Raw genomic sequence first — 25375 nt, 5'->3', positions numbered from 1 at the left:
ATAAGTTTGGCGCCACCTTCGCCGCCCGCCTTTCCCTTTAAATCAACGTGAATATAAACATTGTGCGCGGGAGACGTTGCGCTGCAAAAAACGCCCCCTTTAAAACGTACAAGAAGCAAATTCATTGGCTCACCGTCCCGTCATTCATAAAGAGCGCGCTCTTGTGAAATCCTCGACCAATCAGTACAGAGGAAACCTTCTGGACTTTTGATTGGTTACTGTGCGCGCTGTAAGTGTAACGGCGGCTGTCATTGGTTACTGTTCGCGCTGTAAGCGTAACGGCGCCTGTCATTGGTTATGCTTGCCGTTTGTGAAATGTTCTTTTATCCGATTGGCTGGATTTTCAGGTCGAGCGCGATTTCCAACGCGGGAAAGTGTGGAGTGTGTTCGGCGGAGACTGAAGGAATCAAAGGGACCGCAGGAAAGCGCGCTTACAGCAGCGATACATGAAACATTGGGAATGATTGTCTTTTTAATTGAAAACTTACTGGCGCCTCGTTAGACTTTGTATATTTTTTTTATTAGGTTTTATTTTAACGAAACGGTTTTAAGACGCAGTTTTTTGACATGGCTGACAGCAAACATCAAGTGATATTTTGTAACGATTCTCCAAAAAGAGTTCTGGTGTCCGTGATCAAGACGACTCCCATTAAACCCAGAGGAGCGGACTCGTGTCTCGTGCCCACCAGTCCCGGGTTTAGTGACTTTATGGTTTATCCGTGGCGATGGGGAGAAAATGCTCATAATGTGACACTGAGTCCAGGATCGGGCAGCGGAACCGCATCACCCACCCGAACCAACACTTCATCTGCGGAAAGCGATGTCAACTCCTGCCCGGATCACCTCAAGGTGAGAAAAAGATCCTACATTATAGTATTGTACTGTATACTTAACAACATAAGTTTATTGTGACTGTATGAAGAAACCCTTTAAATGCTTTCAGTTTAGTAGCATGTGAAGGTTTATTATTTAAGGTATAGATTTATATAAGCTGTTAATAATCTATTTAACTATTAACTGATAAGTGATTGCGTTTCTGATCTGTTTAAATAAATAAGTATATATGGAACTGTATAATAAAGGCATATGTAAAACGCGCGCGCGCTCAGAATGGGATTTTAAATTGCTCTCCATTTTGACGCTGCTAGAGTTGGGCATGACGTCAGACGTGCGCGCCAAAATGTGACGGATGTTCTAGAAAAACACAATTGGCTTAAGTTTGATTATGAACACAATAAGTATATGTGTATATCTGACAGAAGACACTCAATAAAATATAGATTTCTCTATTTATTATCTATTGCTGTGTATAACATTGTTATTATATGTTAAAGGGGTCATATTATGAGATTTCTTTTGAGATGTCAAATAAGTCTTTGGTGTCCCCAGAGTGCGTATGTGAAGTTTTAGCCCAAAATATATAAAAATTGCTTCTAATACAACATGTAGGTGTGAGCAAAATGTGCTGTTTTTGGGTGTGTCCTCTAAAATGCAAATAAGCTGTTGAAATGCAAACACTGATCGCCATGACAATAGGTATGTTGCTAAAATTTTCTAAATGGTTAAATGCTAAAACTAGTTGTTCAGATAGAAAGAGCTTGAAAAAAGCTTTTAAATGAGACCAAGATCATGTTTAAGGGTTCAAGAATAACAAAATACTGGCCATTTGAACTTGAAAATCATCACTTTATTTTGTCCCATGTTTTCCATTAAATTTTAAGAAAATGTTTGACTGAATCATGAAAATTAGAACCTTTTTTTTTTTGTTGCTATAACTTAAAAAAAAAATTGAGATATTGACCTGAATCTTTCAGGATAAGCTGTTTGCCATATCCTCTACATATTCTACTTCTGAAAAGTCCGATATATAACAAAACAAACCACTAATTACACCAAATAACACTAACTTTTTATTCAGAATATCGCTAATAACCCCAAGATTGGCTCCAAGATCTCATTTGTCTTTAACCAAAGGGTTTCGTATCTAAACTCCTTTACAAGTTTTAGATTAAAAACAAAAATATTCAATTCATAACTATTTTATTGTTTTACATTTACATTACATTTCGCACACATTCTAATATATCCAGACATCTATGGCTATACGGCTGCTTCAAATTCTTTGTTCATTCAAGCAGATTTTGAGGGTGGTAAAATTCCCGTGGTTGTCGTTCAAATTTATTTAAATTTCATTCACTTGTAGTCTAGCAATTAAACTAAATGTCTTTTACAATTTCAAGAATGTCTTTAATCAACTTTAGCAAAAACAACAACGATTTTGCAAACAACAGACTTTGGTGAGTTCACGCGGCCAGTAGTTAAACATGCAAGTTGGTGACTAAAAACGAGAAGGTACCTATGGTTCTTCCGGCGGTGTTAACAATAAAAACTCTGAAATTTCGCCATCAACAAACCAACAGAAGCATTATTTTCCACAACGCCGCCTGAGGAAATCTTGAGTTTCATTGAGCGGAACCAAAAAGTCAGCCGCGACAGCGGAGTTAGAAACATGCTTACTGTCAAATTTTTTTCTCTATACTAAATGGCAGTGCTATGTTGTATAGTGCAGATGCAGAATAAGGGTGTTTTTTAAACATATAGTTCATTTGATTAAAAGTACAAAACCCAGTTGACTTAAAGTGAACCAGAAAAGGAGCTAGCTGAATGTGACCTCAGTCCTTTTGGTGTTCACAAATAGTGTAGTGTACTCAAAAGAGAACCCAGTTCTTTTTTTTTGGTCCTCTTCAGAACTGAAGTGATCTCAGACCCTTTCTTGTTCACATCACAACTTCATAAGAACTCAGACCCCAGCTTTCTGTGCAGCAGTTGATTTTGATACAATGTCAAAATGACACGCAAAGCGGACCGGGACCTCAATGATTTCACATATCAAAAAGAAATCCAACAACAAAAGAACTCAAAACGGACATGGTCTTAGGTTGGTTCAGTTTTGGGTCCTTTTAGGGGGGTCTGAGATGACTTGGTTTGATCACACATACACCCTGAACTGCTCCGAGAGCGTTTGGAGGGCTGAAATGAACTAGATGTGAAAACACCCTAAGAGGTGGTATTAATATAACAAGACTCACTACCTTCATCACAACACAGGTGAAATCTGAATTAACACATTTTTACACCTGCTTGCAAAGAAGGGTTAACCAAAGCAAAGTTATAGGGTTGTTCTTTTTACGTTTTCTAGGTTAAAAGAAGCACCTGGGACACCATTCTTTTGTCTGTGCACTTGTTCTATACATGTTGTAAAGTGCTTTCTTCTTCATATGAGTCAAATATACGGTTTGTGTTTAGTCCCTGCAGGACAGCATCAGACGTGGACGCCCGCGAGCAGACACGGTACGAGAACTGATCAATGAGGGCGAGAACTCCACCAGCCGTATCCGCTGTAACATCTGTAACCGGGTCTTTCCGAGGGAGAAATCCTTACAGGCGCACAAACGGACCCACACGGGTGAGCTGTGATCCTCAGTAACATTTGTCAGGATGTTCATGTGTTGAAAGATCACAAGAATTGACTCCTGGCTTTTTGTCGCAGGGGAACGGCCGTACCTGTGTGATTATCCAGACTGCGGAAAAGCTTTCGTGCAAAGTGGACAACTAAAAACCCATCAGCGTCTTCATACAGGAGAGAAGCCCTTCGTCTGTTCTGAGAAAGGTGGGAGGGCACATTTTCAGTAATCTTAAGGTGTTTATGAATGAAACAAATGCTTATTTAATGCAGATATCTTGAGGACATCTTTCTTTATCTCACCTCTATGTCGATTGTCTGTCAGCATCAGTTGAACCGCTAGTTTATATCTTTCTGTGTCACACCTGTGAAGTGTAAATGTGCTGCTTTCTCAGCATTTTAAACAATGAATAATAATGCATTTGTTTTTGTATCTTTCATTATAGGCTGCGGTAGCCGGTTTACTCATGCTAACCGTCACTGTCCTAAACATCCATATGCCCGACTGAAGCGAGAGGAACCAATGGGTGGACCGGGTCAGTCACAGGGAGCTGATAATAAAGCTGTTGCTGAATGGCTGGCGAAGTGAGTGAATGATCTGAGAGCTGACATTTACTGAAACAAAAAACATTTGATATACAGTGACCCCATATGGATGCTCAATGATAAAATTAAGAATTGAAATATTGTTAAAGTTAATATGATTATCTACACCATGAACAAATGAAAGATATTAAAAGTTCTTTGTGTTTTGATATTTTTTTAGTTGATTTAAAAGCAACCCTGATAATTTTCACCTTATTCAAACGCAATGAGAAGTAAACGTTTATCGTCATTTCATCAGGTATTGGGAAACGAGGGAACAGAGAACTTCCCCTCCAGTTAAAGGCAAGAATCTGGGTAAAGAGGATCAAGAACAGCAGGACCCTTTGGACTTCATGCCATCTGATGAAGGTGAAGAGGAGGAGCAAGATGATGAGAAAAGCGCCGGAGGAGGTACGGCCCGTCGGCGTCTTCAGGAACAGAGGGAACGACTCCACGGTGCACTCGCTCTCATCGAGTTGGCCAATAATCTTTCTGCCTGAGAAAAGTGTCAAAAATAATCAGCTTAATATCAACATCTGTAAAATCGAATGTTTTATGGGGTTTTTTTTAAGCAGGTGTCTTGACATCCTTCCTTTTGCTCACATTGGTGACCCCTGCACTTCTAGTCAGTGCTACCCGGGTTGATATAAGCTACAAGCACCTTATTTTTGCTTTCTTTTGTACTTTTAGGCTGCTATGATAGTAGATGATATCGTTATATGAAGAATGTTGTTGTTTTATCTCAGCTTATGGATGAGGTGAGATGTGTCTCGTTTGTTTTGTTGTGCACTTTTTGTCGTGGTAAAATGAGCGTTTTGTTTTCTCGTGGGTGGCTGTGTTGTGTGTGTGTGTGACATTTCTGTTTGTTTAGGATTTTAGCATGCGTGCATTTTGGAACAGGGTGTGTGACCGACCTGCTAGAGATGAAGATTTTCACATAGTAGTTTGATCTGAAACGAGACCCTCGGCGTTAGTCTGGTTTTCTGCATTTTCATTCGCAATGGTCCGCTGTCACCTTTAATCATGTATTTATTGTATTTAAACCAGTAAGCTTCAATAGCTTCTCCAGAGCACCACCTGCTGTCAGCTGTAGATCCAGGCTTTACAATAACCTTTTTAAACTAACCCGTTATAAACCAGCAACATGTTATGAGTGAACATATAAACTGAAGCACTTACAATATTAATCCAGTGATGTTTGTCTCACTACAGTAGTTTGAGGATGGTGATATTGGCTTCCAAAGAATGATGATGATGATGATGATGAATGAGATTCTAGGTATGAATGAGGAACCGGGCAGCACTTATTCCAGTCACATAACTTCTGCTCGTTGATGCTTTTAAAAGCACAATGCTGTGTTATTTGTTTTAATCTGCAACACTAAATTCTGTTCATATAACATTAATCCTGAAAGTTCATTGGATGTAATCATTCCACAGCTTTCCTGGTTATTGCAGTTAAATTCAGATCCGTCATGCAATTTAATTTTGGCATTTGTAAAACTGGAAATATCTGAATAACGTTCCTCAGGATTGAAGATACATTGCTTTAAGTTTCACTGTTCCACTTAAAATTTAATATATTCTACAGAAAAATCCTTCGGAAAGCTGTGTATAATGTACCCTATACAAACTGAAAGATCCCAGGTGATTATGTTACGATTATTATGACAACAGAATGTAATCGTTTGATTTTGATATGTTTGTTATACTGAAAGGACTTGTAAATGTGTTAATGGGCTTTTACTTATAGTCCAAACTTAGCGTTTAGCACTTGAAAGCTTCATTAAATAAATATAATGAATCAATCTTGGTTCTTGTGTGTTTATTTTACAAATATGATACATTATTGATTCACTTCTCCTTTAAAGATTTGCATTTCCAAGACTTAAAATCTCATCCAATGAAAAATAAATAATAACACATCGCAGTGAACAGAAGATCTCTGCTGACACAGAGCCGGATGTCAGAGTCATATTTTCTCTGAACTTTGATGATGATCTGTGATATGAAGCGGTAGTTTGTCCTCTGCTGGTTTCATGTTGGATTCTGATGGGCTTTGAAATGTTATGTAGGAATAAATCAATCCTGCCGTGATACTGAGAACAGAGAGAAGCAGAAAGTTAAGTGGAAAGACATTAAAGGGATAGTTCACCCAAATATACATTTACTTACAACATGAGATTTACAAAAAAACATGTTGTATTCTTTTTCCTACTATGGAAGTCAATGGGGTCCACAAACGATTTGGTTAAAAACATGTCGTCCCCTTGTAATTATAAGGTTCTATCTGCGTTCCAAGCAGCTTTGAGGGCATCAAAGTTTTTGCATCGCATATACGAATAAGAAGTTTCTTTCAAACATGAAAATAACAGGGACCCTAAATGTATTCAAAATATAAAATATCAAAATCCTCTCAACTTTGTAATTGGGTAAAATGCAGATAGAACCTTCTAATTCTATAAAAGGATTTCTGTGTCTCAGAAAGGATTACATTTTACTTTCTAACAAATTGTATGAAATTTATTTCATATTTTTAGAACTTCCATGTATTTAGGACATTTCAAATTAATTTAGGATGCCTTGTCAGGAAATCAGCAATAGCAAAGCCTATTATGCAATTCTGAGGCACAAAACTATCACTCCATGCTATCATCTCAGTGGAATGTGGATGATCACGTACAACGCGTTCTAATAATTTTATTAGTGCACTTGCAACATCATTTTCTCCCCTACCTGACATTACCTCCAAAAACTTACAAAACACTGTAGCTTTTTGTAGTAAGATTATAGAAGTTAAGTTTCCAGATATAAAGTTGATCCTGATTGGTCATCTTCTGTGCATTCGAAGCGCTCACACAAATAGAGCCAAGTGAGAGTTCAGCTTTGTAGATAAAACATTTTTGTTTTTCAATAAAAATTCACATAATGTAAATAAGTTGTCACAGAATAAGAATAACTCAATTTTGACAAAAATGTCAGATAGAACCTTATAATTCAAAGGGGACGATTTCTGAAAATATTTTCCTTTGCGTTTATCAAAACAAAGAAATGTATGCAAGTTTGTGACAACATGAGGGTGAGTAAATGATGACAGAATTTTCATTTTTGGGTGAGCTATCCCTTTAAAGCCTTATTTAACCGACAAGGCTTAGCTAAAGCCAGAGGACTAGGCCTTAGTTAAATGAAGAGGTTTAAGCATCTTTAATAAACATGCCTAAGCAAAAGACATTACTGGTATGTATCTGGAGACTAAATTGCAGTGGAAAATTTCAAGATCTGTCAGTGCAAGTTATTTCCAGTTGAGAGCGACAACTCAAACATGTGTCTTAGTCTACACTGTCAGAAATAAAGGTACAAAACTGTACCTTTTCTGTCACTGGGGCTGTACCCTTTCAAAAAGTACAGCTTTGCACCTAAGGATTTCATTTTAGTACCTCAGAAGTACATATTGAGACCAAGAGAGCTTATAAGTACCTCAAAAATACATATTAGTATCTCAAAGATACATATTGGTACTAAATGTTTACATATCTGTACCTAATGTTCCATACAATTACCTTTTTAAAGGGTGCTGCCCCATTGACAGCTAGGGTACATATTTTGACTTTTATCTAACAATGTATGTCCTAAAGGTACAGTAATCTACCCAAAATTGCATTCTGTTTTGTATCCCTGTAAAGGTACCAAACGGAAACTTAGGGTAAAGCCCCAGTGACAGAAAAGTTACAGTTTTGTACCTTTATTTCTGACAGTGTAGGACTAGCGTCTGTGAAACCAGGGGTAAAAAACTTAGCTGGTTCTCAATATGAATCGCCGACAGACTCTGTGCTAAAGAATCAGGTGTGTTGAAATATAAACATATGTAAACAAATATTCTTACCAGATATTCAGTCCAATAAAGTTTGGCCATGAAAAGATATAATCTCCCCCAATAAACATGCCAATGTACATCACAGCCACATTCTAAAGAGGAAAAGAAAAACAGCTGTAAAACAATCACTAAAGACCATACTGAGGAGAAAAATATATTATATGAACGTGAAAAGACAAAAAACCCCAGCCTACAAGTGTACAAATATTTTAAATCACACAATATTAAAGATTATTAAACATTTTCTCATGTATTCACATAACTCAAATATTTCAGTGTGATTGTTATATCATAAATAAAATATACAATGATGATACCTTAATCGCACCAACGACTGTTGTGGTTAAAGCTGTGTTATAATAACTGCAGAGGATTATAGAGTACATCAAAACAAACCTGCAACAAGATAAGAGTTTACTTCATATGGATTTCTCTAAACCAGTGGTCTCCAACATGGTGCACGTGCCTACTTTTATGTGTGTTAACATTTTAAGTAAGGGATAATGTAGAGGCAGCCGGTAGTTATTGGGAAATAAGCCCCGACAGTGTGATCAGGACCCGACGCGAAGCGGAGGGTCTTGTATCACACTGAAGGGGCTTATTTCCCAATAACTACCGGCTGCCTCTACATTATCCCGCTTATTACACGGCTACTTGCCACATAAGAAAAAAAACTGGACATGAATATGAATTTGAAACATTTTATTGGCATATTTGTTTTAAGTTAACATTTTTATCCTTCCGCGAAACTTTGCACAGATGCATAAAATGATCGTAATACCTTATTAAGATCCTCTGCTTCATACTTGTCTCCATTTTTTTCTCTTTAACCAGTCTTTGAGAAGTTTTAATGCCCATTCTGTATTTTTTGTGTGGCTTCGTAGCTGTCATGCTCTATTTTGTCAAGTTCAGTCTCAGTAAGCTCTCTGTGTCTTGTCGTGGTTGTCGAGTGTTTGTCACAAGATGGCGCCAAACAGACAGTAATCTTTATTGATCATTATTGGCGCGGAGCGATTTCACTCGTGCAAGTAGTCCGGCTATGCGTTATTATTTTGGAGCGGTTATTATTTGAAAAGAACGAACCTGCAAATGTCTCAACTGACCAATCAGAATCAAGCATTCCAGAGAGCCGTGTAATAAACAATGATAAAACATATCAACAAATAAAACAAAAAAATTTGAATAGACTTTTTTTAAACTAGCCCTCCAGAAAGGTTGGAGACCCCTGATATAAACTATTATAAGATGATCATTGCAACATCCATACTCACCCCATAACACAAGACAACAAAAAGTAAAATATAAAAGTCAAAGACAACCATCCATCAAAGGTCAGTGCCTTAAAACAAGAAGAAAAATAACGTTCAAACTCTTACCAATAAAAGATTTTCATAGCTTTATATCCGTTTTAACTCACCTTCTGTAAATCTCCAGTGTAGGCGCTTGCCAAAACAGTGGGAATGATAATGATGAATGCATTATAAAACAAAACTCCATATTTACCCAAACCCTGTGATGAACAGAAAAAAACATATTCATCAATGACCGGCACAGTTTATACAGCTGTGAAACCAGCCAGGGTTTGGCTGTTTATGCAGAGATTATCCTAGCAAAGTAGGGTGTGATGTAAAGTCAAAGTTAAAGACTTATTCTTGATAAGACCCAATCACATTGGTCTCTGATAATACAACAGTTATTAGCTGAAGCATACGGTACACGTGTCATAGGTCGGCGCAATGCTTAGTAAATGTTTTCTCTCATCATTTGTGGAGTTTTCTAAGAAATATTCATCTGTCATTGATAGCATGATGATGTAAATGTTGTCACACACCTCCGTTCCAAGGGTTTTTTTGGTGTAAACGCCGCTGGCGGCAGTAAAGACGTCATTCAGCAGAACAAATGTGTAACCTTCTGCATTGAAGGACAAATCTGAGCTGAAACAAAGTTTATGAAGACATTTGATGGTGTTCAAATCTTTTAACACTATATATATATAATACTGTATAGTATCTTATTAATTTACTGTACCTGGCTGCCACCAAAGCCCCAAGAACTATAGCCAAAACACTGCACACCAGCCAAGGGGAAAAACTCTTTCTGGCGGTAAAAATTAAAAGCGAATCAGATTCAAATTGTGATGTCAGCATTTATAACATAAAGATAAAACAATGTTTTCACCACAATATGAATGTGTGTACCTCAATATTCTTGATTCCATAATCATGGTGAGTAAAATGGTGAATTTTCTGAGCACAGTAAACATTGGTAAACTGAAAAAGACAGGGAGGCTGCTGTCAATATTTGTTTGTCTTTAGGCAAAATAAAGTGTAAACTTATATGTCAAGTTTTTGTTTCACCTCAGTTTCTTGGTTCCACCCAGACCGGTCACGTGATTGCCAACATACAGCAAAGGCAAAGGAAAAATCTACAGAACATAAAAAATAAAAGAGTAAAATCACAATGATAGTAAAGTGATCACAAACATATTATGTTCATTCATGAATTACCTTTCTGGGTATACTGCTGTCAAAGTCTTGAAAACTGACAGCTTTGTTCATTTTGGCAACATAGAGGATGACGATCGTAGCTGCCATCTGTAACGTTATATGAAGATCAATACAAGGATCAGAGAGATTTCATCAGAGATTCAATCCACAAAATATTCATCACGTAAATCTTCCTCACCTGTCCGATTCCAAGAAACATGTACGAGGGAAACCTAAACATTTAAAACACAACTTAATGAGATGTCAACATAATTAAATCATCGTGAAGACGACATGTTTATATTGATGTTTATTCTATTCATGATGATGACATATGTAAAGCGCGCGCTCTGAGGTAAAGCCGGAAGTTGACACTCACCTGTACTGCGTTAAAATACTTTTATTCACCACGATGATGAGAAACGAGCTGACAGCGTAAAACACGGCCGACAGAAGCTTCACGAGTCTGCCGTGTTTAATATCATCGTTGAAAATCATCGTTCCTTTGGTTTCCTCCGTCTCTCAAAACTCCGCGATTCTCTCGTGTTTTTTTCCGCGCTCTGTAGACGGGACATGCTGTTTATAAGGTCCTAAACCCGTCCATTAAACTCAATGAGTGAGTTAAATAATAACACATGATGGTGAAAGTGTTCTTATAAGTTTATAATCTGCGTGTGAATAGGAACAGAATAAACGGACTGAACAGCAAGCAACAGCAGGAAAAGCGGTTTTAATGGGCGGGGCTTCTCCGTTCAGTTCTCGCCTCTGATTGGTCAGAGAACATGAGTTTACATGAGTTTATTTTCTTTAAACATTGAATGTGTTGTATTTACATATTTAAATGACTGTTGAAGTTTGTCAGTGTTTGCATTCTGTTGTTAATTATTGACAGACTCTTTAATACCAGGTTGCTCTCGTGATACTTATTACTTTTTACTGTGCTGCTGCTCAGATACGATGGCGCTTTCTCAATCCGAAGGCTGAAGCCTCCTGATGTCGCAATAGTTGACGATTCTAAGTTAATCTTAAATGGATGCTTATGACATGAGGATGTAATGCTCAGTTAACTTAAATAAACCATGCTTGATGACGTATGCAGCCTGCATATAAGACCTCTGGAGGCTGCAGCCTTTGATACTGCCAGTGACATCTAAACCAGTCTAAACGATCATATTTTAAAATATTTAAACCGTATTGATATTCGGTTTTTTTTTCGAGCCCACAATCCCCTATAGCACGAAAAACAGCTTTATTGATAAACGTTATTATACTTATAAATTCATCTGTGGTGGAGTTGAACTACGATCTCAGTTCATCAGTAGATGGCAGCACGCGCCACAGCTCATTCAATGTGTCACTCACACACACACTGACACGCGCGCAAGCACACACACACACAAACACACATTCTGGTTTCGTAATGTTTTTATACTTTACAAACTGTATATTCTATTCCCCTTACCTACCCAATTCCCTACACAAACCATCACAGAAACGCTTCTCTACTTCACATTTTCAAGAAACATCATTCTGTTTGATTTATAAGCTCGTTTCCTCATGGGGACATCAAAATGTCCCCACAAGGTCACAAAAATGCTGCTATTCCTATCTTTGTGGGGAATTGGCCCCCACAACGTGATAATTACCACACACACACACACACACACACACGCACGCACGCACGCACGCACACACACACACACACACACACACACACATTCTGGTTTCCATGTGGGTTAGGGTAAGGGTTAACCCAAACCCTAACCCCAACCATCACAGAAAACTTTCTGCTACTTCACATTTGTGATAGGCCTAATTATCAGGTAAACACACAAACACACAAACACACACACACACACACACACACACACACACACACACACACATAAACAGAACAAACTGAGATGACACTTTACACGTTTAAGTGCTATAATTGGTTCTAGAAAATGTGAAAAAGGTCAACCAGTAACCAGTTTAACCGGCACATTTTTGCTCTACAAATGTCAATGTTAACATGCTATAATAAATTATCTATGGGGTATTCTGAGCTAAAACTTCACATCTGTAATCTGACAACACCAAAGATTTATTTGACATTTACAGTCTTGTGAAATGACCCCTTAAATGTTTTTATGTGGTATTAACCTACAGATCAAAGCAATAACGCTATTTTAATCTTGAATTTTTAAGAGTCTAAAAGCGTGAAGCCTCTTCATCAATAATATAAATTAACAAATGAAATACACTGCTCAAAAGACTTTCTTTCTTTCTTTCTTTCTTTATCTTTCTTTATTTCTTTCTCTTTCTTTCTTTCCTTCTTTCTGTCTTTCACAAAGTACATAAAACAAACTAAACCAAAAGCAATTGAAACTTCAAGATAATTTACATTCAGTTTTATAAAACAAACATGCAAGAGTCAATAAGAATAACATTTTACATTTTGTCCAAAATGTGTATTTTATATGTTTGCACTTTTAAAGACAAAGATCCTTTTCACCCTTACAAAAATAATCTTAATAGCATTAATAAATTCATGCATCACATAGTTGCTTTAGACTGAGTCTTTTTTCTCTTTATAGTTTTATTTTCATTCAGCTACAATTATTATTATTACATATTGATTTCTGATATCAATAGGCTACAACAGGCTTTTAAATGAACAACAGGAACATAAGAAACATAAACATAACATGGATACTGCAGTATATAATGGATATAAGAACTATAAAAAAGCAGTAAATAAAGAGTAAATAATGCCAAGTGTCAGCTGAACTGTACTGTGTGCTTTTTGTGTTTAAGCCTTTTTGGGGTTGTTCTTCTTTCTAAATTTCTTCAAGCGTCGCAGGATTTTGGGATCTGCACAGATTTTTTTCTGTTTGATATACAATCTGAAGAGCATAAAACACATTAAATAAAAGAGAAAATTATTCATTCAACACTCAAAACAATTCCTCATCAGTTGAATGTATTTTAATAATGTGACATATTTCCATGTAAAAGTTATTACAAAAAGTGTTATTTACATCAAACAAACATGATTAAATACAACTATAATAATGTAATAATTTTAAAACATTTAACTGATGAGAGTGAATATAGTGTATTATTTGTTTCTTTATCAATAAATACTCACATCACGGCATCAATGTCACAGCGACCATTTCTTTTCTGGATATCATATCTAGAAACTTTTTTCAGATCGGAGCTTTGGATCTTCTTTGAAACCTTCACACAGCATCTGGGTATCCCATCTGTAGTTATAGATCAGCTGTTGTCAGTGTATTCATGTCACAAGCTCAGAAACATTCAACATCAAGCAGTCCATCCAACTGAGAAATTATACTGTAAGTTATAACACTTAAATCTTTATCTCCAGTCTGTAAAAACTGCCTTGACTTCATTACGCAACAAAATGAGTGTTCCAGTAGGATGTTTTTAGCTCATTATGAACAATAAAGACAAGCCCAGCATTTAATTATACAGAGCTAAAGGTGAACAAGACATTTCATGTTTCATTTTTCACAAACTATAACTTCACTGTAATGCATGTCAGAACAGATGTCTGGATCATATTTACTGTAACTTCAACAAGTACATTAAGCTTATAACCACGACTCTTAGCCAATGCATCTTAAATGCATGCATATGGATAGATTGGTTACTTGTCTGTCTCTTTAGGATAAAAAAAAAACACCCTTTACGCTCCTGCAGCAAGGCTTGTACAGTTGGGCCGCAGCAGCTATACATTGATGATTTATTTTATAGGAAACAGCATGAAGTATTAAATTGTTAAATAATATTAAGTACATCAAAAATATAAAAAGTCAATTTTGTATCTCATTAAATTCTGCACTAAGTTGTAAAGGGAAAGAAAAGATAAAAAGAAATGAAAACAGAAGAACTTAATTGATAATCAATCTTGTTATTATATAGATATTATGTATGTATGTATGTCATATTGTTTGTTATCTGACCTGCAGTGCTGGTGAAGATGGTGACACACAGGATGAGCAGAAGAAGAACACAAGTTGCTTTGAGCTCCATGCTTGATTCAACACTAAAAGGTAAATGAATTTAATGAAGGTTTAAACCCACACATGCATGTTGTGTTACCGCCCTCATCAATCGGCTTGTCAGAACTCATCAAAGGAAAACCTTTTAAAGAGTCTATTATGAGATATCTGTTGTAACACATGAAATATTTTACCCCACCTTATTTTCTTTACATGCAGGTCAATTCTATTACAGTAAATTCATAAACAAGCATCCATGCGTGACACGACGAGCACAGCTACACCAGTCTTCAATAGTGTGTTTATCTGGTTTAACTGAAGGTTTACCTGCTCTTTTATGCTGGTTAGTTACAGTCACACAGTGCTTGTTTCTCACGGTCTGTTTTATTGAATTTATGATCTTTAACTTCCAAAATCCTCTTTATTTTAATATGATTATGATTATAAATACTGTCATTAGTTAAAAGAACATAGAGAGATTTTAAATCATTTGGTCATTTTTTGCTTGTGTACACTCTAAAAACAAACGGTGCTATATAGCACCAAAAGTGGTTCTTTGCTCGTAATCATAGAAGAACCGTTTTTAGTGCCATATAGCACCTGTGAAGCACCAGTGAAGCACCTGTGTAGAACCAAATAGGGGCCATATAGCACCACATATGGTTCTACATAGCACTAAATGGTTCTACACAGGTGCTTCACTGGTGCTTCAACCGGTGCTATTTGGCACTAAAAACGGTTCTTCTATGATTACGAGCAAAGAACCACTTTTGGTGCTATATAGCACTGTTTGTTTTTAGAGTGTACAGTGAAGACATTCATCACTTATTAAAACTTGATGAAATATCACTAAAGCACAATGTTTCTTATGATATTATTGACAGCAAGAGTATTTAAATATAGTTTTGTACAGCGTCTGTCTGGTTTCTTTGAATATAAAAGGACAAAAGAGCTCACAGGGAAACAGGAATCACCTGTTTAGATTTAAACGTTTCATCTGCGTCAGTTTTTATTGTCTGCACAACTCTTTTCTATACATTTGAGTTCATTTTCAGTAATTATACGTTAGATTTAAAAGTGTACTTCTGAAAGACAAACGCTCTGAGTACCAGATTGATGTGAGAGTCGTACATGAGTTATTGTTCAAACTTGTCAAAGAGGAACACAGATGCATAAAGACAGGCTGGTATTAACCGATCATACAGAGGTAATAACCCTTAACAGCACTGGATTATAATAATAAAAGAGCAGGAATGTGTAATGCTTTTCATGGAGCCACAAACTCAAACCTGTTAGATAAACAAGCATCAGTATTGATCTGAACTTTCATTTACTACATACAGTATTTACAGATAGCAAACACCGATGGGTCATGCAGCATGTATAAGATGATCTTCATCTTTAGTCTCGTGACATCAGCTTCAACAGATCCAGCAGCAGGTCTGATGAAGACTTCTTCAGTGTATCGCTGCCATTAGATTCCTCATATCTGATCTGATCCATACACTCTGAATCCATCACACATCTCTCTGCAAGACAACACAGTTTATTAGAAACAATAAATAAATAAAGACTGTATCATCTTTACTTGTCTTTCTGTATAGAGATCAGAACTGTCATGGGTCACACTTACGTGAATCACAGCAGATCCCCGGAGCAGCGCAGCGTCCACCATCAGATCCACAGGAACTCCCGCCGGTCTCACAGGGACTGGACAGATAATTCTCCTCCATACAGATCAGAGTCTCAGGAGAACCCACCAGACAACCCAGACCGGATCCACAGCAGATACTGGGGCCAAAACACCGACCTTTATTCCCAGGACCACACGTCATACACTACAAGAGAGAGACAGCCTTATATTCATATGACAAACCTCAGCTAGATTACAAACTGGAAGTATTTATTCAATAAATTGGACTTGCACTACATTTATATTGTTTTTATACTGTGTTTATATGTGTATATAGCAAGAATATATTGTACTATATTTGACTTTTTTTCTTTTTGTTTATTTTATTCATTTTTTGTTTATATAAGTTGTCCTGGGGAAAAATTAATCGCGATAAATCGCATTCAAAATAAAAGTGTTTTTTTTTGCATAATATATGAGTGTGTGCTGTGTGTAATTATTATGTATATATAAATACACACACATTCATGTATGTTTTTAAGAAACATTTACATCTGTATATATATATTTATTTATATTTTTATATATTCTATATTATATATACATTTAAAAAAAATCTGAAATGACTATATGTATGTGTGTGTGGTTAAATATACATAATAATTACACCCAGTACACACATATTTTTGCACAATATGCTATGCTCCACTCTAAAAAATATTTAAAGGTGTAGCGGAGGATTTTCCTCCAATTTTGGAAAAGAACCGCCTTCTCCATCCGTGAATTTGTGTCTGGCGCCGGGTCTGTTCTCCACTATTAAAAAAAATGCAATTGCGCAACACTTCTGATTGACAACTAGGAGTACCAATAGTCTTGATGATCCACCCGGAAAAAGAAAATCCTCCGCAATACCTTTAACACAGGGCTGTGTAACTATAGGACAGAAAACATTTCTGGGTTAAAATGACCCAAATAATGGGTTGTTTTAACCCAACTGCTGGGTTATTGTTAATCAACCATGTTGAAACAAAACAGCAGTTGGGTTAAAACAACCCATAATTTGGGTTATATTAACCCAGAAATGTTTTCTGTCCTATAGTTACACAGCCCTGGGTTAAAAACAACCCAATATTTTTTAGAGTGTATGTTGTCCCTTATTTTGTAACTCTCTGATAAAAAAAACTAAAAAATTAAAAGATTTGAGCTAAAAATAAATATTAGTGAGTTTACAGACCTAAATACCTTTATTATTACATATTTATATATATACACTATATCATGCTCAGTATAATATTGAATACATTTTATACTAATAGTTTTCTCAAGCAGAAAATCAGTTTTAAATACTGTAATAAATAGTTTACTGTATGCAGTGATGAATGAATGAATGATTATTCTGTTAAGGCTTTAGGTCAAGTAAAAACTCATGTAAGCTGAATGTGTATCATCAATGAAGAAATTGTTTCTAAAGTTTCCAATCGCACCTGCTGGAAAGATGCTATGCGCATGGATGGGTATGGGTGGGTGGAGATGTTTGTACCTGTCTGATGGGATCTGGTTGAGATCTCTTTCCTCCACGTGGACAGTTTTGAATGTAGCATGCGGACGAGAGCGTTGAGACCATGAGGATGCAGAGGACGCACGCGGGCAGCAGAGATTCAGACATCTTCACACACTGGACAAACTGATGCTCTCTGATGCTTATATAGACAGACCTGCAGCATCAGGACCATCAGCATCATCACGCTCCTCCCACTTTACACAAGCAGATACATCTAATATGAATTTATTCCTCTTCAATCATCATCGCCAAATGACCTGTTAGTGTATATTATTGTTTAGAAACTCAAATGATGTTATTACAGTTTAAATGATCACTTAACAAGACTAAATCATTCACCTTTAATGTTACGGTGTGTGTGTATGCTTCCATCAAAAGTTATTTTTATTATTAATACACTCTTCAAATTATATTTAAATAGTACCAGTCATTGGCTTTCTAGATAAGAATAAATTCAATTGAGGAAACATAGAAATCAAACTAAATGTTGGAGAAGATGTTTGTGAGCTGGTGATGAAGGTGTTAATGTAAAACTGACGCAGAGGTCAAATCAGCAAAATCACAAATATCTGATTCATCTGAGCTCAGGACACAACAACAGAAATGACTGCTCAGTATTCAACACTGCACTTACATTAACTTCAGCTAACATTTCCATATTATTTATAGACACGCAGCGCCACAAAAGAACAATTTCCCAAAATGACATAAGCATGCATATGAAACATAGATTACATCAAAATCATCTGGGAATTCTTTTAAGAAATAGCAGTGGAAAATTAAGTGAATAGATGACCGAGGTTAAACATTATACACATGCGCGTGCGGGTGTGTGCGATGGAAATTAGGCAAAAAGAAATAAATGTTAATGACGTGAGATCAGTTAGTGTCTGGCATTTCAGTCAATAATTGTCATAATGAAACGCTACCATGCATGAAAGTTTATTACGGAGTTTGCATGTTTTCATGGGTTTACTCCCACAGGCCTAAATCATGCAGGTTAAGTCAACTGGAGATGTCAAATTGCCTCTCTGCCAACCTGTGTATCCATCAACTTGTGTATGGATTAACCAGTTCTCACCATGAATAAAGACAGATGATGGGAAAGTAAGAAAGAAAGTAAAACATATTATTCATCTGAGACTGATCAGCAGAAAAACTGACACTTTAGTGATTTGCATTTAATCAAATTCAGAAGACAGAAATGGACTGAAGATCAGTGAATGTGTAGACTGAATGAGTTCAGAAGCAGAAGGTCAGATCCGTGTGTGTGAGCACGTGTGTGTGTGTGTCCTTCAGTTGTATGTTTGTGTAATTGTTGTGTAAAAGTTTTATCAGTAACAGATGATAGAGGTCAGATCTCTTCATACTCACACAAAGACACTTCAGCCTTGAGCTCCTCTACAAATTCAATTCTGCCACACAATGAGCTCAAGGAACCTCACCGCCAGATGACAGATTTACAATCTACAAGCAAAAAAAACCAACAATATAAGAGATTTTATCATTTTCACACTAACTCTATACTAACTAACTTATATTGTATGCATGCCGTTAAAGTGAGAAGTATGTCCTGGGTCTCTCAGAAGATAAAGAGTTGTTTGTGATCTATGAGACTCCTGCTGAAGGTTCTGGACAACAAAGTGGACCCAACAGTGACCATTAAGATGCTACACAATATTGCCTTAAAACAACAATTAACCTTTCAGATTTCAATCCAAGCGAGACAATGTGGTTGACCATCTTCAGCTCTCAATGTCTTTAAAACTTTACTGAACTTTAACCAGAATGAAAATAAACTCAATGTGTATCGATCAGTAACAGGGCTCAGATGGTGGTCGACAGTGAGATATCAGTCATGAGATGATCGATACTGATCAATAAATCAACAGAATTATTACAGTCTGTTTCTCAGAGACTCAAACTCTTCTCACAGATGTTTCTACTAAATATTAAATATTCATGAAACAATCATTCATTAACTGTGAGGAATTTAATCTGTGGAAATGTTTACATGAATAAAACATGTTAAACTATAAAAGATGAAGACTGAAAATGTTTACAGATGCTGTATTTTGCAAAAAAGTTGAAGCTTTACATTTTTAAGGATAAATTAGCTTTACAAGTCATTTTAACCTATAGTAAACTTTCTACTTTGACAAGTGATGAGGTGGTATTACTTATAAAGATGAATGATTAACTTATTTTAATTTTATAAGAATAAATGAGAAAATACATATGAAATGACTTTTTATTTTAAAGTTATATTTTTTGGCCATTTTGGCTTTATTTTAACAGTGATTGAGGAGAGGACAGGAAAGTACACGGAGGAGAGAGAGGGATATTGGATCGGCAAATGACCACAAGCTGGGAATCAAACTCGGGTCGCTGAAAGCAGCACCTGTGGGAGCACTGACCATTGAAATGACTTCTAAAGCAAAATTGATCATACTTAGAAATGTAAGGCTTCAACTTTCTTTAAAGTGTGTGTATCTAGTAACAGCAAGAAGTTTTAAGAGAAATCTGAAAAACTATAAATTTGTCTTAATATATATTACACAGAGATCACAAATATATTTATATAAAGTATGTAGTGTAAGCATTGATAAAATGACAGAGGACATTAAAAAAAAAAACATTTTAATGATAATTACAGACAAAATCTGTTTACAAATAATTTAATATGAGACAGAGAGTTTATGATGATTTAATGATGCACGCGTGTGATGTCACTGCTGGAGGCAAACACGCCACACGCCGGGCATTTAATCTTTAACCTCTGAGAATCAGCCAGACGTTTGCGTTGTAAACAGGGTCCACATATGAGATGTCCACAGGACAGAGAGTACGACAACACGCTCCAGGAATAAACACTTAATAAACATGAACAAAACAAACATTTCTGCTGCCCTGAAACACACACAAATTCAAACATCAGAGATAAATACAAATGATTTACTTTAAATGATTAAGGCTTTGAGCATCAGGTTTTTAAGGTAAATATATTTCAAAGCACCTTCACAGTTTCCACGCGTGCTGTCGTCAGACTGTGATGTACCGGCTGAAGTTTCTGGATCAGAGTTAGTTTTCCTCTGCGAGGTGAATGTGGGCAATCCATGAAGAGCTTCATTCAGAGCTTCATCTAAACTGTCTGCTAAACGCTGCTCGTGAGATTCTGAAACACAACAGAAGACAAACACACATCTCAGTACGAATAAACACAAACACTGAACTGATAACTGTATTTAGTAAAGAGTCAAATTCAGACCTGTGGTGTGTGACGTCGCTGAATCAACACTACTGGAGGAAGAAGTCAGACTTTCATATTTTCTTTTACTGGAACGACACCGTGTTTGTCCTGAAGTAAGGACTGAATTCACAGATTGACATCTGACCTCTTTAGATTCTGAATCATTGTGATCTCTGCTAAAGTTTGCTGAGCTTTTGGCATCTCCGGCGTTAGGAGATACGATAAGCCTGGATGACTGCGGTTTATTCATCAGTTTATTCCCGACACCCGTGCATCCCGTCTGTAGCACCAGACGGTCAATGCGACTTTTAAGGGCGGTGTTGGGAAGAGGTTTTGAGTTTTGTGCAAAAGGAACGCCGGTAAACGGGTCGTTGGGCAGACGGCCCCACGTAGCTTCTCTCTTCTGATACTCTTCTAAGGTGCTGTTATCTATGACCATCCCACTGGGTAAAATCATCGGAAAAACCATGAGTTCCTGAGTCAGCGGATCCAGGAATTCCTCCGGGATCAGAATATCAGGCGAGATGTGATCTGGCTTGGGAGAAACTGTGGTATGATCTAAAGATGAATGACGGTTTAACTGCAAACTATTTTGGTGTGCTTCCTGAAACTTCTCGACTTCAGAAGGTGAACAGCAGCGAGCAGGCAGAGCCCAAACAGAGAGCGACTTGATGCCGAGCGCGGTCGCGGCTCCGCTGTATGGAATACTGACACGGAGCTGCGCCACAGAGCCCAGAGACTGCGGCCCGCGGCTCCACAGATCCTGACGTTTAGCCTGCGCTGGAACCGGTGGTGGAGGATCCAGGAATGGAGCTCGAGGTTTAAAAGACGGGTTAAGGAAAGACACCTGCGTTTCATTTTGCAAATCACAACGAGCCACGAGCTTGAACTGGCCGACGTCTCGCTCCACCTGCGCAGGAGGATCAGAAGAGCTGAAGATCTCAAGCCTTCGAGAGCTCTTCCCTTGATCCGTGCGCCAGGGCCAAAGCTCGACGTCCACCCGACACAACTCCATCTTGACTCGGACGCCCAGGGTGACGTGCAGCGGAGGCCGCAGGAAGTATTCCAGTCTGAAACCTCTCCGTCGCGTAACCGGATCTCCGGACAAAAGGTTGGTGACGTCATAGCCATCGGCACACAGCTGTAACACAAAAACACATCAAGACGTTGTTCTGAGGAGAGAACATCACAAGGTCAGCTCATACGCGCACCTACACAACACTTTCATCTGTACAAGGAGAAAACAGAGACTCACTGCAGAATATAACACAACTCTTAAATATCACAGCAAGAAAAAGAGTTCTCTGAAAGATAATGAAAACACACGTTTAAAAAAAAGACATTCATTTACTTATTTATAAAACGGTTAGTTCAAGTCCTCGATTCTGATTGGTCAATAGCTTTATTTATGATCAAACACATCTATGACTGCTGTACTCAATGATTTTGTGTATCACTGAACATACGTGAAACTGTCAGTCAGGGACTATATTTCCAGCAGAAAAAAATTTACGAGTTTGGTTCCAAAATGAGACAACTCATTTTTCAAAAATCTCATTTTTTGATTGTGTATTCTAATTAATATCAATCAAACTGCAGTTGGTGTGTTTAGATTTAAACCTTCATAACTAAAAAACTACAGCGAAGCAGCACAATAAAAACATGATAACATAATAACAAACATGTTTCGACAAAAAATTAAAAACAGAGTTCTCATTTTGGAACCAAATTCTTTATAAATATTTAGCTTTAATACTTGTGTTGTGCGCTAACTGTATTATTAAAGCAATAAAATATTGGAGGCCAGTGGTGGCCAGTGACTTCTTTTTTGAGGGCACACAATGTGAAGCACGTCACATCATGTATTTAGCCCATCATGTGTGTTGCCCGTCATGTCAAAATATGTGTCTGTTGCATCATGTGAACCATGTGCATCATGCTTCTTGTCAAAATAAGAGCCTGCTGCACACACGGCTAAAGAGTTTATGATAAAAGAGACGCTGGTGTTTGATCTCAGGTGTAATCAGAGTTTAGTGTTAAGTGGGTGTCTTGTGATTATTTTGTAAACGTGAGCATCTCTTTTATCACAAACCCCATGCCAAGCATCTGCAGCAGGCACTTATTTTGACATGAAGAGCAACACCCATGACATGCCAAATACATATTATGAATTCATGCCCCTTCTTAGAAAGTCACCGGCCGCCACTGCTACTCCACTTCACGCCGAGCCTAACAACAGCCTTAAGCTGTGACTTATTCATGATACTGCAAAGCCTTCACACCTTATAGCTTACATAAACACTACTCGTTTAAATGTGATTTTTAATTGAACTTGACTTGAACAAAATATACAACTAAAACTTTTCTTAGAACTTCTGAACTACAAATGAAAACAAGTTATTTAAAAGATAATATGTCAGTAATTTAATTGTGCAGAATATATTTCTATAGTTTGGTATCATTGTGCACATTGTTGGTTTTGTGTTGTACCTTGTCACATTGAATTGTTGTGTGAAAATGTGGCTCGCACAGGTTAACCACCATTATCTCCACCTTAGACAAACAAGATTGACAAAGATCAGCAATATTTCAACACAATGCTACAGACAATAATAAAAAACTTATAAGCACGCTCAATACTTTAAAGAAACATTCCCCTACTGAAAGACCAGTTGAAGCAGGATGGTTTTAGATGTTTTTTAGCCACATTTTAAGCTGGTTAAGCTGGTCTTTTTCCAAATTCAGTCTCCCAGAACATTTGAATATTGTGAAAAGGTTAAATTTTGCCACACTGTAATCAGCTAATTCACTCAAAATACCTGTAAAGGCCTTTAAATGGTCTCTACAGTCTAGTTCTGTAGGCTACACAATCATGGGGAAGACTTTACATGACACCTGAACAAGGAGGGCAAGACACAAAACGTCATTGCAAAAGAGGCTGGCTGTTCACAGAGCTCTGTGTCCAAGCATATTAATAGAGAGAGCGAAGGGAAGGAAAAGATGTGGTAGACAAAAGTTTACAAGCAATAGAGATAACCGCACCCTGGAGAGGATTGTCACATTCAAAAATGTGGGGGAGATTCACAAAGAATGGACTGCAGCTGGAGTCAGTGCTTCAAGAATTACTACGCACAGACGTATGCAAAACATGAGATTCAGCTGTCACATTCCTTATGTCAAACCACTCTTGAACAACAGACAGCATCAGAAGGGTCTCGCTTCTGGACTGCTGCTGAGTGGTCCAAAGTTATGTTCTCTGATGAACGTAAATTTTGCATTTCCTTTGGAAATCAGGGTCCCAGAGTCTGGAGGAAGAGAGGGGAGGCACACAATCCACCTCGCTTGAGGTCCAGTGTAAAGTTTCCACAGTCAGTGATGGTTTGGGGTGCCATGTCATCTGCTGGTGTTGGTCCACTGTGTTTTCTGAAGTCCGAGGTCAATGCAGCCGCATACCAGGAAGTTTTAGAGCACTTCATGCTTCCTGTTGCTGACCAACTTTATGGAGATGCAGATTTCATTTTCCAACAGGACTTGGCACCTGCACAAAGTGCCAAAGCTACCAGTACCTGGTTAAAGAACCATGATATCCCTCTTCTTAATTGGTCAGAAAACTCGCCTGACCTTAACCCCATAGAAAATCTATGAGGTATTGTGAAGAGGAAGATGAGATATGCCAGACCCAACAATGCAGAAGAGCTGAAGGCCACTATCAGAGCAACCTGGGCTCTCATAACACCTGAGCAATGCCACAGACTGATCCACTCCATGCCACACCACATTGCTGCATTCAGGCAAAAGGAGCCTAACTATGTATTGAGTTCTGTACATGCTCATTCTTTTCTGTTCATACTTTTCAGTTGGCCAAAATGTTTAAAAAAATCCTTTATTTGTATTGGTCTTAAGTAATATTCAAATTTCTGAGATTCTGAACTATTGGGGATTCACTATTTGGGATTTTCCTTAGTTGTCAATTATAATAATTAAAATAAAAAAATAAACATTTGAAATATATCAGTCTGTGTGTAATGAATGAATATAATATAAGTTAAGTTTGACTTTTTGAATGGAATTAATGATTTATAGTGAAATAAATCATTTTTTTGAAGATATTCTAATTATATGACCAGCACCTGCATATAAGTGCATTGGTGTGTATAGTTTATATAAATACACTTCTGTCTATGTTTAATACCCACTATGATATTCAATGACAATATCACGGGCATTTTAATAAATACTTTATTCGTGAAAGATACAATTATTTATTATAAATAAAGAAAACGTCATGGCTCTTTCTACTTCTTTCAAAACTGTGTTAATGTATTGCGCGTGATCGTCAGACATCTGTAACTAACACACACATCATCAACTATCAATCAGATTGTAAGATAGAATAAAATATCATGAGACATTTATAAACATTTACATCTGAGTTACAGAGAAGAAAACAAACTCACCACGTGAACGGAAACAGCAGCGGTAACACTTCCGGGATAAAGGAGGCGCGCGC

At 37.2% G+C, this 25375-nt stretch overlaps 5 protein-coding genes across 5 annotated transcripts; 1 reads left to right on the top strand and 4 right to left on the bottom strand.

The window, feature by feature from the left end:
* Positions 1-289: 289 nt before the first annotated feature.
* On the top strand, positions 290-5856 carry znf367 (zinc finger protein 367). Its single transcript, XM_065248090.2, has 5 exons — positions 290-849; positions 3307-3466; positions 3551-3670; positions 3910-4048; positions 4308-5856. Exons 1-5 carry the CDS (start codon positions 568-570, stop codon positions 4546-4548), a joined length of 942 nt encoding a protein of 313 aa, XP_065104162.1. The 5' UTR covers positions 290-567; the 3' UTR covers positions 4549-5856.
* On the bottom strand, positions 5857-11140 carry slc35d2 (solute carrier family 35 member D2). Its single transcript, XM_065248089.2, has 12 exons — positions 10788-11140; positions 10608-10641; positions 10430-10516; positions 10280-10347; positions 10121-10192; positions 9951-10019; positions 9754-9856; positions 9340-9432; positions 9194-9261; positions 8240-8318; positions 7932-8014; positions 5857-6147 (listed from the first exon to the last, which is right to left on the bottom strand). The coding sequence occupies exons 1-12, from the start codon at positions 10904-10906 to the stop codon at positions 6021-6023; spliced, it is 1002 nt and encodes a 333-aa protein (XP_065104161.1). The 5' UTR covers positions 10907-11140; the 3' UTR covers positions 5857-6020.
* A 1560-nt stretch (positions 11141-12700) lies between these two features.
* ccl27a (chemokine (C-C motif) ligand 27a) lies at positions 12701-14517 on the bottom strand. The gene is made up of 3 exons (XM_065270344.2): positions 14383-14517; positions 13542-13659; positions 12701-13296 (listed from the first exon to the last, which is right to left on the bottom strand). The coding sequence occupies exons 1-3, from the start codon at positions 14450-14452 to the stop codon at positions 13203-13205; spliced, it is 282 nt and encodes a 93-aa protein (XP_065126416.2). The 5' UTR covers positions 14453-14517; the 3' UTR covers positions 12701-13202.
* Positions 14518-15215: 698 nt separating this feature from the next.
* On the bottom strand, positions 15216-17727 carry avp (arginine vasopressin). The gene is made up of 3 exons (XM_065247861.2): positions 17595-17727; positions 16055-16259; positions 15216-15950 (listed from the first exon to the last, which is right to left on the bottom strand). Exons 1-3 carry the CDS (start codon positions 17718-17720, stop codon positions 15823-15825), a joined length of 459 nt encoding a protein of 152 aa, XP_065103933.1. The 5' UTR covers positions 17721-17727; the 3' UTR covers positions 15216-15822.
* Positions 17728-20234: 2507 nt separating this feature from the next.
* ubox5 (U-box domain containing 5) lies at positions 20235-25354 on the bottom strand. Its single transcript, XM_065248088.1, has 5 exons — positions 25323-25354; positions 23356-23418; positions 20884-22006; positions 20632-20790; positions 20235-20525 (listed from the first exon to the last, which is right to left on the bottom strand). The coding sequence occupies exons 2-5, from the start codon at positions 23407-23409 to the stop codon at positions 20323-20325; spliced, it is 1539 nt and encodes a 512-aa protein (XP_065104160.1). The 5' UTR covers positions 23410-23418; positions 25323-25354; the 3' UTR covers positions 20235-20322.
* Between the last annotated feature and the right edge of the window lie 21 nt (positions 25355-25375).

The sequence above is a fragment of the Paramisgurnus dabryanus genome, chromosome 11 (genome assembly GCF_030506205.2).
Source record: "Paramisgurnus dabryanus chromosome 11, PD_genome_1.1, whole genome shotgun sequence".
Classification (NCBI taxonomy): Eukaryota; Metazoa; Chordata; class Actinopteri; order Cypriniformes; family Cobitidae; genus Paramisgurnus; species Paramisgurnus dabryanus.
This window is presented reverse-complemented; position numbering and strand designations above follow the sequence as displayed.